The sequence below is a fragment of the Onychostruthus taczanowskii genome, unplaced genomic scaffold, assembly GCF_017590055.1.
Source record: "Onychostruthus taczanowskii isolate IOZ18803 unplaced genomic scaffold, ASM1759005v1 scaffold25, whole genome shotgun sequence".
Classification (NCBI taxonomy): Eukaryota; Metazoa; Chordata; class Aves; order Passeriformes; family Passeridae; genus Onychostruthus; species Onychostruthus taczanowskii.
In genome coordinates, this window is record NW_024499796.1 from 9,434,655 (window position 1) to 9,448,313 (window position 13,659).

At 59.1% G+C, this 13,659-nt stretch overlaps 1 protein-coding gene across 2 annotated transcripts in view; it reads left to right on the forward strand.

Annotated features, from left to right (window-relative positions):
* LOC121337109 (carboxyl-terminal PDZ ligand of neuronal nitric oxide synthase protein-like) overlaps nucleotides 1-6,584 on the forward strand; it is a 28,661-nt gene extending 22,077 nt beyond the window's left edge. The window contains exons 5-11 of one of the 2 annotated variants that reach the window (XM_041406956.1): nucleotides 1,159-1,267; nucleotides 1,544-1,685; nucleotides 2,083-2,243; nucleotides 3,267-3,434; nucleotides 4,074-4,251; nucleotides 4,484-4,832; nucleotides 4,937-6,584. In XM_041406956.1, the coding sequence (XP_041262890.1) occupies nucleotides 1,159-1,267; nucleotides 1,544-1,685; nucleotides 2,083-2,243; nucleotides 3,267-3,434; nucleotides 4,074-4,251; nucleotides 4,484-4,832; nucleotides 4,937-5,411 (1,582 nt within the window). In that variant the 3' untranslated portion in view covers nucleotides 5,412-6,584. The remainder of the gene's footprint in view (nucleotides 1-1,158; nucleotides 1,268-1,543; nucleotides 1,686-2,082; nucleotides 2,244-3,266; nucleotides 3,435-4,073; nucleotides 4,252-4,483; nucleotides 4,833-4,936) is intronic. The other variant, XM_041406957.1, reaches the window with a different exon arrangement.
* The last annotated feature ends 7,075 nt before the right edge of the window (nucleotides 6,585-13,659 follow it).

The following is a 13,659-nucleotide window of genomic DNA, read 5'->3' on the forward strand; positions in this document are numbered from 1 at the left end:
AGCACTGACTTTCCACAGCACCTTCCATGGGATACTGAGGTATTCCAGAGACCACAAGCCCCACCCAGAGGTTGACCTGGACATAAACCTGGTGCCTCAGGAGCCCCTGGGGATGAGAAGCGACCCCAGGGATGGTGCATGGCCTGAGGATGGGTTAAGAGCACAGGGTGCCCCAGGCTGTTGGATCTGCAAAGGGAATTGTTGTACCACAAGCCCACAGCCCCGAGAACTGGGATCCCCCAACTGGATTTTGGGATCAGAGCCCTTAGTGAGGAGATCAGGAACAGAGGATGTGCTGATGAATTATCTGTGCCCACTTCTCACCTCTGGCTTTCTTAAAAGATCACTACAGGATGTGGTACATTGGCAGTAACTGCTCTAACTGCAAGTTCAACACCCAAAAAATTCCAGTGACAGAAAGAACAGAAGAAAAAAAACATTTCAAGAATCCCTTTGGTTTCTTCGCTATTCAGAGCTGAGTTACTTGTCACATTTTCACCTAATTAAATCAAATATATCTAAAAATCTTCAAAATGTTTTGCAGTGCAAGGAGGAACATTTCAAGAATCCTTTTGGTTTCTTCTCTATTCAAAGCTGAATTCACTTGTCACATTTTCACCTAATTAAATCAAATATATCTAAAAATCTTCAAAATGTTTTGCAGTGCAAGGAGGAGAGGCAGCCTGAGCAGCAGAGAGAGGAATCCTTGGAGTGCACTCAGCATCCCTGGGAGAGGCTTTTGTGCTCTGGCACCTGCTCACTGCCAAGGAGGGACCCTCTGTGTCCCCAGGGGCAGGACAGCCACCACCATGCAGGCAGTTCTGCCTTGCTGGAGCCTGGGCAGGGGTTAATTGCTGGGGCTAAAAATAACCACTCTCTTTCCAAGACTATAGATTTTTCACTTTCCCACAGGAGCTTTAAAAAGCTTTTGCCTACTTCAGAAACCAGAAGGTTTTCCATCAAGCCTGAAACGCTCTCTAAATCCATCACCTCCTGCCTTGAAAATTGCAGGAGGGGCCATGCACCAGCACTGCCTCGTTCCTCCAGTCCTGGGGGCTGCAAACCAGCCCATCCTGGGGACACACAGGAGCAGAGGTGGTCTGGAGGGCAGAGACTGCCCATGGTTTAATTAATTCCCTTTGTCTCTCTCCCACCTAGAATTTTCTACGTCTCTCATGACTCGCAAGACCTGAAAATTTTCAGTTACATCGCACGGGACGGCGCAAACAACTCCTTCAGGTGCAACGTCTTCAAATCCAAGAAGAAGGTAGGATGCTCCTGGGGATGCACCCGCATCTCTGCGGGCTCAGAGGGTGCAGGTCCCTGGGGAGCCCCCGAGGCAGCGCCGGTGCTGGGTGTCCCCAGAACACCGTGCCTGGTGCTTGTCCCCTCCTGCCCTCATTGCACACAGGGACAGGAGCCCCCAGATGCAGAGTGGGGGGCGCTGCTGGCACACCCAGCCCAGGAGGAGAGGCGGCAGTGCGGGTGGGAAGCAGGGAGGGCTCGCGGTTCCCCCGCTGGCAGCTCCGGGTTTGCTCCGCAGAGCCAGGCCATGCGCGTGGTGCGCACCGTGGGACAGGCCTTCGAGGTGTGCCACAAGCTGAGCCTGCAGCACGCCCTGCAGAACGCCGACGGGCAGGCCGACGGTGCCAGCGACAAATCGGCCGAGGAGCAGCCGCTGGAAGGTGACTCAGGGCCCCCGAGGGGCCTGGGCACGCCCCTCCCTAAGGCAGCGGTGCGGGGATGCTTCGGGGTGGGGACACGCGAGGTGGCACCTCCTTCATGGGTGAGAGCTTTGGGCCCTTCGGAGGGGGAGCATGGGGAATCTGCCCTGCCTGCCCACTCCTACTGAGCGCTGGGGAGGGGCAGGCTGAGCCCCCTCATTCAGCGAGCTGAGGGTCTGCAGCCCCTCGGTCGACCATTCCCTCTCTCCTGCCCCTTCACAGCATGCTGAGATTTGGTGCAAGTCCTGGCTCTTGTCCCTGAGCTTCCCCCAGCTCCCAGCCCCGTGCAGGGCCCCAGCTCTTCCTGGGTCCTGGCAGGGAAAGGCGGCTCACATTCATGTGTCCATCTTGTTTGAAGTTCACCAGATAAAGGGCTCCAAGATCACGGATGTGGACGAGATTGGCATCGATACTGGTGGCATCTGTGTGTCCGAGAGGGGACCCAGAGAGCTGCCAGGTGCCAGGGGGGACCTTGGCATGCTGAAAGCTGGGCAAGCCTCAAAGGAAAAGAATGGCCAGGTAATGGGGGGTGGGCTGGAGAACAGTTCATGTGCTCTGCTGCTGCTGAGGGCCCTCTGCTCGGGGGTCACTGTATGATGGCTTGATTTGGAGGTGCTTTCATGAAGACCCCATTGCAGCCCTCCCTCCTGGCTCCCTGCTCAGGACAGGCTGTTCAGCTCCCAGTTCACCCGCAGCAAGGCCATGTCCAGGGCTGGGGTGGGGGCTGAGGCAAGAGGCAGGGGTGGGGGCTGCAGTGCATGGCTGAGCAGGCTTCTCACCCCACCCAGGCTGGATTTCCGTGCCCCTCAGTGCTGCTCTGCAGCAGTTGCTTGTTCGACTGCCCTGGCAGCGATCCCTGGCTGCCCTCCTGCTCCAGGCCAAGGGAGCAACGTCCCCAGGAGGCCCAGCCCTGGCAGTGCAGGCACCCACGGCACGTTCAGCTCGAGCAGCAGCTCCACCTTAATGAATGGGTGCTCCACAGAGCTCTGGGAGCACTTCCCGGAGAGGCCTGAATGGCATCGCTTCAGCTCACACAACAGTAACGCTCACAGGGCTGCCTGGAAACAGCTGCAGTGACAGGCACTCCCCGAATCCATGGGATTCGTTTGCGTGCCTGGAAAGGCTGGGCTTTCCTGTGCATTCCTTCTGGCACTGCCCAAGCAGGGGAGGGCAGCAGCAGGAAGGGCAGTGGCCGCAGGCACTGGCAAATGCTCCAGGCACCAGGACACCGCCCCGCAGCACGGAAAGGTGTGGAGTGTTTGGGTCACTCCCTGCTGTCTCCTTCCTGGGAGCCCTGGGGACCTGCCCTCCCCAAACACCGCCAAGGCAGCTCTGCCAGCTCTCTGGAAGGAGCCTCTCTGAAACGCTGGGGATCCCACAGATGTGCAGAGCTCACAGCCCAGGGCTGTCCCTCAACACCCCCTGGGTGCCCCAAGCACGGGAGCTCCTCTGCTGCGCTGGGGTCAGCGCCGTGGGGACCCAAAATCCAAATCCCAGCCTGAGCCAGTCAATCCGCTCACCTGCCCATTTCTTTGTGCCCAGGATGCTGAACACTGCTCCCTCCACCTGGCCAGCTCCCAGCAGCTGCTCAGCCCGGGCAGCCCCTGCTCCTCGGCCTCCATCACCCCGCTGGCCTCCCAGCACTGCCTCCAGCTGCTCCAGCAGCAGCTCCTCCAGCAGCAGCAGCAGACGCAGGTGGCTGTGGCCCAGGTACACGTCCTGCCCTCCCCTCAGGCGGCACCAGCCCTTCTCCTCCCCCGGGCCAGCGTCCAGCCGGGCTCGGTGGGAGCGGGCCGGCCCTCGCAGCAGTGCCGGCAGCGCTCCCGCTCGCAGCTCTCAGCAGAGTTCGCAGCATCGCTTGCAGCCCAGCTCGCAGCATTGCTTTCAGCGCCACGTGCAGCACCGCTTGCAGCACAGCTGAGCTCTCCCAGACACGGAGCTGGCTGCTCACACGGCCCCAGGCTGCTCTGGGAGTGTTGCAGGGCCCGGTAGAGCCCCCAACTCCCGTTTCACCCCATTTCATCCCGTTTTTGGAAACCATCCCACCCCCAATGCAGCATCAGAGCGGGGAGCCCGGTGCCTCCCGTCTGGGCACATCCCCTGCGCGTTTCTCGTTGCCGGGGGGACAGCAGGACACCCCCCGCACCCCCGGGATGCCGCCGCATCCCCGCCCGCGGCCGGACCGGCTCGGGGGGACCGTTCGGGGGTGGCGCGGCGGGGCCGGCAGGGGGCGCTGTGGCGCCGCCGGTACCGGGCGCTCCCGGGGATGCTCCTCCCGTCCCGCATCGCCCGGTCCCGCATCGCCCCGTCCGAATCACCCCGTCCGCATCTCGCCGTCCCGTCTCGCAGGTGCAGCTGCTGAAGGACCAGCTGGCGGCCGAGACAGCGGCGCGGATCGAGGCGCAGGCCCGGGTGCGGCAGCTCCTGCTGACCAACCGCGACCTGCTGCAGCACGTCTCGCTGCTGGTGCGGCAGCTCACAGTGCTGGAGGCCCGGGAGGAGCACCGCGATGAGCATCGGCAGCCGGGTGAGGAGAGTGACACACTCACTGGGGTTGTTTGGATGCTGGCATGCCCCCAGCTCCATCCCTCTGGGCAATCACTGCATTCATTGCAGTCACAGGAAACAACTGGAGTGCTCCCAGCACCATCCCAGCAGGCTCTGGGGGTCTGGGGCATTTCTGCACCCCTCACAGTGGAGGGCAGCAGCTGCTTTGGAGATCCCCAGTTTTTCACATGCCCCTTGTCCATCTCTCACAGCTGACCACTCCTTGCAAAACCTGTCCCTGGCCCAGTCCCTCTCCCTGAACCTGAAGAACCACTACAGCCTGGACGTCCACCTGCCGTCCACCTCCACCCCCGCCAGCATCCTGGGCAGCCCGGTGGCCCCCGGCTCGCTGCCTTCCCTGGGCCCCAGGGACTCCTACCTCAACCTCGTCAGCCTGGACAGGGGCAGCCAGCGCTACGGCAGCAAGGAGGGGGACGAGAGTCTGGAGGGGCAGGAAGGGCTCAGCCGGCGCGTGGAGGGCTCCGAGGTCAGCGACTTCGCTCTGCCCAACGGGAGCGGCCGGCAGAAGGCGGAGGACACGGCCAGAGGGGACGAGGACAGGTAGAGTGTGCCACCTCTGTCTCCTGCCAGCTGCAGCGGGAACACCCTGGGTGCTGCAGGGAAGCAGTGGCCCATCACCTCCCCTCTCTGCTTTCCCTCCGCAGGCGGCAGCCGCCCATCCCCAAGCTCAACCCGCCTCCACCCATCCTGCGCAAAAGGTCAAGCAAGACCTCCCCGAGCCTGGAAGTGGAGGTGAAACCCGAGAGCACTGCCCACCTGAGCCTACCTAGTGCCAGCATCTCCAGCCTCACCAGCATCACTGCCAGCTCCCTCACCCTCTTGGACCCTGAGGCAAGGACTCCTGCACGGAGTGCTGCCTCCAGCACGGAGCCCGGCCCTGCCGGGGGCTGCCAGCACACTCTGGGCAAGGACAGGACTGGAGAGAGTGGGCCAATGTCCCCCTTGGCCAGCATCCATGACCCAACAGCCAGCGAGGCCCTGGCCAAGGAGTTAGTGGCCCTGGGCAGCCCCACGGACAGCTCACTGCCCTTCTCCCCTGCAGATGACACCTGCTTGCACATCAGCTTCTCTGAAGATGAGCTGGACACTGCTGTGGGGCCCAGCAGAGTCCCCTCTTAGTGGGGCCACAAGAGGTGGTAGCTGGTGGCTGGCAGCCCCAGCAGCTCCATCCACAGCCCTGTGCTGGGATTGGGGGTCCCTGTGCCCAGGCTACGAGACAGGTCCCTGTCCTGTCCCTGTCCCACATAATGGCTTCCCCCACCACCTACAGGGCCACCCCAGAGGATGTGACTGGCCAGCCCTGCCTCAGTCAGCACCAGCTCACACTGCTGTCACACTGCCATCCTGTCCCTGCTCACACAGCCAGGGATGCTCACAGCAGAGAATTCCCAGGGAGCTGCAGGGTGGAAGCCCTGGGCAGGGCATGGTGCAGCACTGTGGGACAAGAGGCTGTTCTGGTTGATCAGCTGCCACCCGTGGCAGCCTGAGCAGGGCCACACAGCACAGCCATGGTGCCACTCCCCGGCCCAGCTCCCCAGGGTGCCACCACGCTGGGTCTCTCCAGAGCTGCCAATGTCCACCAGCCCCACGCTGTGCCCAGCCCTGCTTTGGGGACAGCAGCCCCAGCACTGTGTCCCCACGCAGTGAAGCCACCACTGCCTCCATAGGTGCCTTTTCCCACTCCCCACACAGCTTGGGCCACCCCTCTGAGGCCACTGATGGGTGCAGGGCTGGCCATGGGAGCCTGCAGCAGGGGGTGACCCCCTAAGGAAGGGTGCACCCCATGTCTTGGGGTCAGGGCAGAGAGCCCTCCCGTGCCCCCCCAGCTGCTGCTGGCTGCAGGCAGGAGGCTGCTCCTTGTGCTGATTTTAGGGTGTTACGGTGTGGTTTGGGTTTGGTCTCAGAAATGTGAGTGTCCTGGGAGGAGTTAAGGTTTAAGGAAGAAGCCAATGGTAGGGTGATGCTCATCCACCTTGGTTGTTTGTCAGAGGATGTTGGGAAAGTGTCAGAGAGTCGAGTTGGGAAGTGTCAAGCAGAAATGGAGATTTGGAGCAGCTGTGCTGCCTGTCCCTGGCATGGTGCTGCTCCTGCAGGGAGAGGGGGTGACAGGACACACACCCAGAGCCAGCCATGGCAGTGACAGAGCTGGGAGGGGGCTGGGGATCAGGCTGGGGGTTGTAAAGCTCGGCTGGGCTGTCCCATAGTGCAGTAGTGACAGCCCAGCCCCTCCATAGGACGCTGTGGTTTGGTAATGGACTTTTAAAGAAAAAAATAAACAGATTTGCAGAGCCAGTGCTGTGTCTCTGCCCCGTGGGGCCCGTGCACAGTGGGTCCTGAGCCTGTGGGGTGGACTGGGAACTCCCAGGTATTCCCAAAGAGGAAAGATTCCTGCTGGGAATGACTGCTGAGCCCCTGAGCTGCTCCCTGAGCAGCCCCTGCCAGGGTGGGCAGCACCAGGAAGGGCCCTGCTTCCCACACACTCCTTTTGCTCTTTCCTGGTCCCATTTCTACTGCTGAAATAAATCCTGGCCACAGCACAGAGGATGGAGGGCAGGAGAATGCAGATGGCAAAGCCGGATGGGATGGACCAGTGGCATGCCAGGGCACTGGGATCCCAAGGGCTGCCTGCAGTCAGGACAGGCAAGAGACCCCTGCCCTCTGCAAACTCCTGACCCTTGCAAGGAGAGGAAGGAAATCCAGGGGCAATTCAGCACAGAGACTCCAGAAGGGACAAGGACCCTGTGATTGTTCCCCCCTGCAGGGCGGGAGGCCCAAATGGAGGGGCCCAGCACCCAGAACCTCTGTGGGGTCTCAGGGCCACCTCTCCATCCCTCCATGGAGGGGGTGCAGCCTCAGCACGGCAGAGTGGGGAGCAGGGAGCCCCTTCCCCAGGCCCACTGCAGACATCTGCCGGGGGGCTGCCTGCGTGGGGAGGGGGCACTTCCAGCCCAGAGCCTTATTATGCTTCCTTCATGGGAAGAAACTTTTTCCTTTGCTGTCTGCTAAGCTGCTAGCAATCATCAGGCAGGCAGGTGGTAAAGATTCATATCCATCAAACAATGCCATTTAGTTTGTAACCTGTGACTAAATCTGGTGTTAGCTTTAATTTCAGAGTCTGCTTTAGGGCTCGCTTGTTAATCTCTATGCAAAGCAGATGAAATGAATATGCAGCATTTTGGATGTAATTGTACGGCTTCAATTCAGCACTATAATTTTCCAAACAGGATCTTGCAATCAAGCTTCTATTCATTAGTGTATAAACAATTTAGTTTCTCAGCTCTCCAGTATGCCAATCATCTCAATGGAGTGAGCATCTCCGACAGAAAGAGGAGGAAAGTTTCCTTTGTGTAACAGAGGTAAAAGTTGCTCCATACTTCAGACAATTCCCACCCAGCAAATCCAGACCATTCCAACAGAAGTGGACGGTTCCTCATGCCCCCACAACACTGACCAGCTGCAAACACTACTCAGGGGAGTGATGCTCCAGTGATCTCCCAGCTCATGTAGCCCCAGGCCCTTCAGGAATTCTGCATATGAGACCTCTGCAGAAGAGCCCAGATCCCACAGGACCAGGCTGCCTGGAAAGGTGCAAACATGCAGCTCCTCAGCACGCCCCAGTGATGCTCAGGGCTCCCTGACTGCCCATGACTCAGGGGAGGGGGGGGTGGCCACCCCTCCATGTCCCCATCCCCCTGACACCGCACACCCCACACCAGCTCAGCCTTCCAGGACAGAGCCCTGGGGACATCCCACACCTGGGGCCAGTGGCAGCTCCCCCATGGAGGACAGGGCCGGGGTGACACAGGAGTGGGTGCGGGGCAGGTGTTGATCTCCGGGGCTCAGCACCCTCATGGCCGGTGCTCTCCTCAGCAGGGACCTGAGGGTGCAGCGAGTGCCTCCGGTCCCTGCCCGCATCCTCCATCCTCACCCTCATCCCCATCCCCATCCCCATTCCCATCTCCATTCCCATCCCCATCCCTATCCTCATTCCCATCCCCATTCCCATCCCCATCTCCATCCGCATCCCCATCTCCATCCCCATCCCCATTCCCATCCCCATCCCCGCGCACCCATCACCCTCCCGGGCAGTGAGGGGGGACCAGCGCCGAGCCGCGACAAAGGGAAGCGCCGTTGGCGGAGCCGCTCAGCGCGGTCTCCGTTTCCAAATGAATATCGACAGCGCTAATTACAGGCCGCCATGCAGACAGCTTATTAGCTTGTCACAAAAAGACGGTATTGAACTCGGAGCCCGCGGTATTCACGGAGCGCAGCAAGACGCTCCCCAGACAGCACAGCGAACCAGGCAGGCGAACAACCTCCAGCAAAACTAATTACTTCCTGATTGTCTACGGCCACCCACTGGGTATAATAGTATAGACTAAATTTGGCATATACATAACTAAGCACTCGGCACCAATTTGGTGTACAATAATCATCCTCTGTGTTGCATCATTAAAATCTGATCACTTGGAATAATTATTTCATATTCCCAGTATCGGGTGAGGATTGCATAATGTGGCAGAAGTGTGAGCCTGGCGGGGGAACGATCCACTTCCACAGGCGTGAGCCGCCAGGGAAGGACATCCCGGCTCCAGGCAGGGTGTGAGACCCGCTCGGCCCCGGCTGCCTCCGCCGTGCCAGCGGCCCTGCGCGGCCTCAGGCAGTCGGTCAGCACCGGCTGCGGAGGAGCTGCAATCCCCTTATCCCTGCTCCCCGCAGCAGGAGCACGGCCCCGGTGGGGCAGGACCGTACCCGGCAGGACAGGCTGTCCTGGTGTCCCCACGCAAGCACTCTCCCCATTGACCTTTCCAGCCTGGCTGCTGCCCCGCTGCCCGCCCGGCCGGGATGCTCATCGCCCCGCTCCATTGTGCTCGTACATCTGCTAAAAGCATTTGGAAAGACACGGCAATAAAAAATAAAAAATCAAGTGGGACGTGTGTGTCTAATCCATTAACTTCCTCCGGCGGCTCCCCGGGGAGCCGGCGAGGAGCAGAAAGAATACGTGGATATTGCACGCGCCCTGGCACCTTGTCCCCGGGCCAGCCCCGCCGCTGGCCGCTGCCACGGGCTCATAAATCACTGCGGGCGACAGCGTTTCACAGCTCGCTTCCCAGCCAGGATATGGCCATTCCTGCTGATTACACGGCCGGCGCGCGGGGGAAGCTGCATCTCCCACTTCCAGGAAGGGAGGATCCGCAAGGAAAACGCATTGATAAAAAGAAGAACGAAATCAGCTTTGTTCACGTTGCGAATCTCCCATTGTTCCTGCTGCGGCCGTCAGCCCTCGCTGGAGAAAGTATTTCCTCAGCGATAAATCTCCTGGGCTCCTTGCAGCCCTCGCCTTGGCACCAGACTCTCCTCAGCTTGTTTTGAAAGAAAAAGCACTTTTGGCTACAGGACCCCTGTGGGGCGCACTGGGCAATTCGTGGTGTGAGTTTGGGGTGAGGGACAGCCCTGGGGCAGGGGACAGTGGCCTGGTGCCCATCCCAGGGGTCTTTGGCCCGTGTCCCCAGTCAGGGGACGTGCACTGCCACTCCCAAAAGCTCCACTCCCTTCCCACAGCACCCGGCACGAGCCGGGGAAAGTGAGTCTGACCGGGGCCACGCTAATCCCAGTGCTGAAACGTGGAGCTGGCAGTGGCCAAGCACTTGGAATACGGGAGTCAGGCTGACAGTTGTACAAGAAAAATAGATCAAGTTTCCAAGAAAATAGAGCCGAGTTGATCTGATTTTCATCAGCATCTTCAGCCGCCTTTCGGGAAGCCCCAGCCTGCTCCTCATTCCTCCTCTCCGCTTTACAAACCACTTAATTCCTTGTTGCTTTGGAAACCCTCACAAAGACCCTCTGCATCCCCCCAAAATAACGAGCAACAGATGCTGCTTTGACCTCAGCAACTTCCTGGAAACATACATTTGTCAAAATAAAAATAAAAAGATTAATGTGAGGAAGGCTTTTAAATTATAAGGAAACAGCAGACAGAGCCTGGCCTCGCACGCCGAGCCCACGGCCTGTGGAGAGATCTGGGAATGGGCAGGGAGAGGCTGTGGGACCACGGGTCCCTGTGCTCCAGGGGCTTGGGGACACAGAAGGGCAGGGTCTGGCAGTGCTGCCCACAGCCAGGGACACCAGGAGCAGGCTCAGTTCTCCTCCTTCCCTCATTTCTTGGTTTGTAACTTGTCTCTTCTACAGAGCCTTAAAGCCCTTTGCCCATCCCGCAGGGGAGGAGATGGGCACACGACAGGTCACCAGGAACTTTTGGGTTATGAGCACTTGGACACCAGTGGGTTTCACCCTCCCACTCCAGCTGCAGCCACCTGGCACATCCTGGGGACCGAGCTCGTGCACAGGCACTTCCCAACAGCACCTGAGATGCCCAACAAGGGCTCCTGGCAGGACATGTGACAGCCACACTGGTGTGTGACACAGCCTGACCCAGAGCACAACCTACCCCACCAAAACCCAGCACCCACAGCACTCACCAGAGCTGCAGGCAGGGAGGCTCCACGTGCTCCACACAGGGGAAGACCCTTTTCCCTCCCAGCTTTATGGAATCAGCCAAAAATGAGCTGCTGGGAAGGGCCTCTTCCTTGGCCTGGTGGGAGGCGGGCTGGGGGTTTGTGCACCTGGGGTGGGAGGGTCATGGGCACATTGGGCATTCCCACGCCCATCCTGATCCAGGAGGTGGCAGTGGGGAGAGGACCCAAAAAATGACTTTCCATCATGTTAATGAGGGACAAGAAAATGCCGGTGAGCTCTTTGGTGCTGGCAGGTGCATGCGGGCACTGCCAGCTCCCAACAGAGGTGCCAGGGTCCTCCTGTGCCAAGGGATAATGGGAGCCATGCTGGAACGTGGGCACTGTCAGCCCCGCTGGCAGGATGAGCCAAGGACAGAGGCTGAGCCCCGGCTGCCTCCAGCTCCCACACTGCCCACCCCAACTCTGCCCTGCAGGTTCTAGCTGGCAGCACCTCTGCACTGCCAGGAGCCTGGAGCTAGTGCTAAACTGGGAAAGGGAGCCCACGTGCTGAGTTCCATTAGAGGAGCACACACCAAATAATTGCTGCTTTGCACAGAGCATCACACAGAGCCGTGCCCACGGCCCAGCACAGCCAGGGGTGGAGTGGCTCTCTCAGGGAGCTGCAGGGACACTGTCCCCTCTGCTCTGGCTGCCTCTCTCCTGGCTCCTGGGTGCTCCAGGGGAACTGCGGCACCAGGGGCACGCTGGCAGCATGGCATCACCTGTGACCCTGGCATCACCTGCCAGCCTGGCATCGCCTGTGGCATAGCTGCAGTCCCCAAGGGACTGGACAAATGGCACAGCTCCTTGTGCAGGCACAGCAGGTCCCACCTTCACGCTGTCCACGGGGCCACCACACCTGCACCACAGTCACCCCAGGTGTCAGTGCTCTGCTTGGGCCGTGGGGCTGCTTGGGCTGTGGGGCTCCCCAGGGGTGCTGAGCCAGGGCACCTGCCCAGGGCATCGCACCCTCCTTGTGTCACCTCTGGGAGCCCCTGGGGACACTTGGTGGCTGGCCCCAGCTCACAGCCCCAGCAATGAGTGCTGTGCATGCAGGGGCTGCCGGAGGGCTTGGAGCAGCCCTGCCCTGGCCCCGCAGCACCGGGATTCCAGACCCACCAGTTTCCTCTGCCCTTTCCACTGAACCAACCCGTGGAAAGTTTTATAAACTTGAGGAAACGCAAGTCAAAGCACAAGGAGCCCAAAGCTGAGCTGAAGTGTGACCTCAGCAACCTCCCCTTTGTCCAGCCCGGGACCTCACTGTCATCTGTCAGCATTTGCTGAATCTCCTCCTTCGGGGACACTCCAGGCTCTTCCGCAGGAGCGGGGCCTCCCCACAGCCCTGCTCCTCTAATGACTCTGTTATCTCTTGTTATCTCTGTCACTTCCACCTCTGCTTCCCTCCACCAGCAGACTGGTGATGCCCCCCCCCCCCAGCCTGGCAGTCCCAAAGGAGCAGCATTCCAGCCTGCACTTCCCAAACCCCTCATGGATGGATTCATCCCGCTGGTCTGGGCTGTGGGATGGGGCTGACCCTTTGCTTGGTGGGGCAGTGGCTGGGATGAAGGTTTGATAGAGCAGCTCAAGCAGCACTACAGGTCACAGCTGAGCAGCATTCTGTGGATGCTACTCCCATCCCATCCCATTCCATCCCACACCATCCCACTCCTGCTCCAGACGTGATGGAAGGGAGGTAGAACCTGGCAGAACGGGGCCCAGGGGAAGATGGAGCAGTTTGCTGTCTGAAGCATGAACCTGCCTGGCTGATGAGAGGGCACTGACAGGCAGGGAGGGTTTGGTGCAAAGGAAGGAAATGGAAGAATTAAATCCACAGAACTTCCCTGCTTTTGTTCTCTCTCCCGCCCCCGCTCTTCTCCTTGGCCGCTCGCTCTTCTTGCTGGATGTGTATGGCTTGATACTACCCAAGCAAGCTGGAAACAGGGTATATCAGCTGAAAGCAATTTACTTTGAAATCCAGCTGCCAGATTTTCCTTCATTTGTTTACTTTTAAATGCTTTTTTAAAAGCCAAAGTACACAAGGCAGCCAAATTGCTGACATGTGTGCCGGGCCGGTACCCCGCAAATGCTGCATTCTTTCATGTCCTCCTGGGCTCAAATCCACTCATGTTTATTTAAAATATGTAGAACACTTCAGCACTATTAAGGACCATGTTTTATAGTAAATGGAAAAAGATTTCCTCGCAGGCCAAGGGGAGAGGAAAAGAATCACTTCAATTCAGTTTTGTTCCGACAGCACTTTGCCTGCCCACCAGGGCCCAGCCACCCACATCCCAGCGACGGGCTCGGCCCAGCGCCAGGAGCTGGGAGCTTGGGCTGCTCCAGGTGCTCTGGAACACTCTGGAACACTGCAGACAGGTGGACACAGAGCTCCAGCAGTGCTTGTGGGGCTCTCTTCCCCCAGATCCACAGGACAGGTGGCCTGTGGTGGCAGAAAGAAACACCAGGATGGGGCTTGAAGTTCTCGAGGTTCTCCACAGCTCCAGAGTCCTGGTTTAACGCAGGATTTCACCTGTGAACATGGATGTGAAAGCTACAGGTGAGATACCAACCTGTGTGACTCCAGCTACAACCCCAGGGCAAAAAAGGACAGGAAATAGCAGTGACCAGGCAGGAACAGCCTGCCAGGGACACCAAGAGGGAGCAGACTCAGTCTCAGCAGAGAATGAGACACCACAGGCTTCTCCAGATGACAAGGACTTACACACCCTCCCAAAAGTAGGATGCAGATGAAAATGTAAAATACAGATGAAAATAGCAAATACGTATTTTAAGGTCAACAACAGCTAAAAGGGAAGTAGATATTCAAATTCAGTTTTTAAGTGCATTGCTAA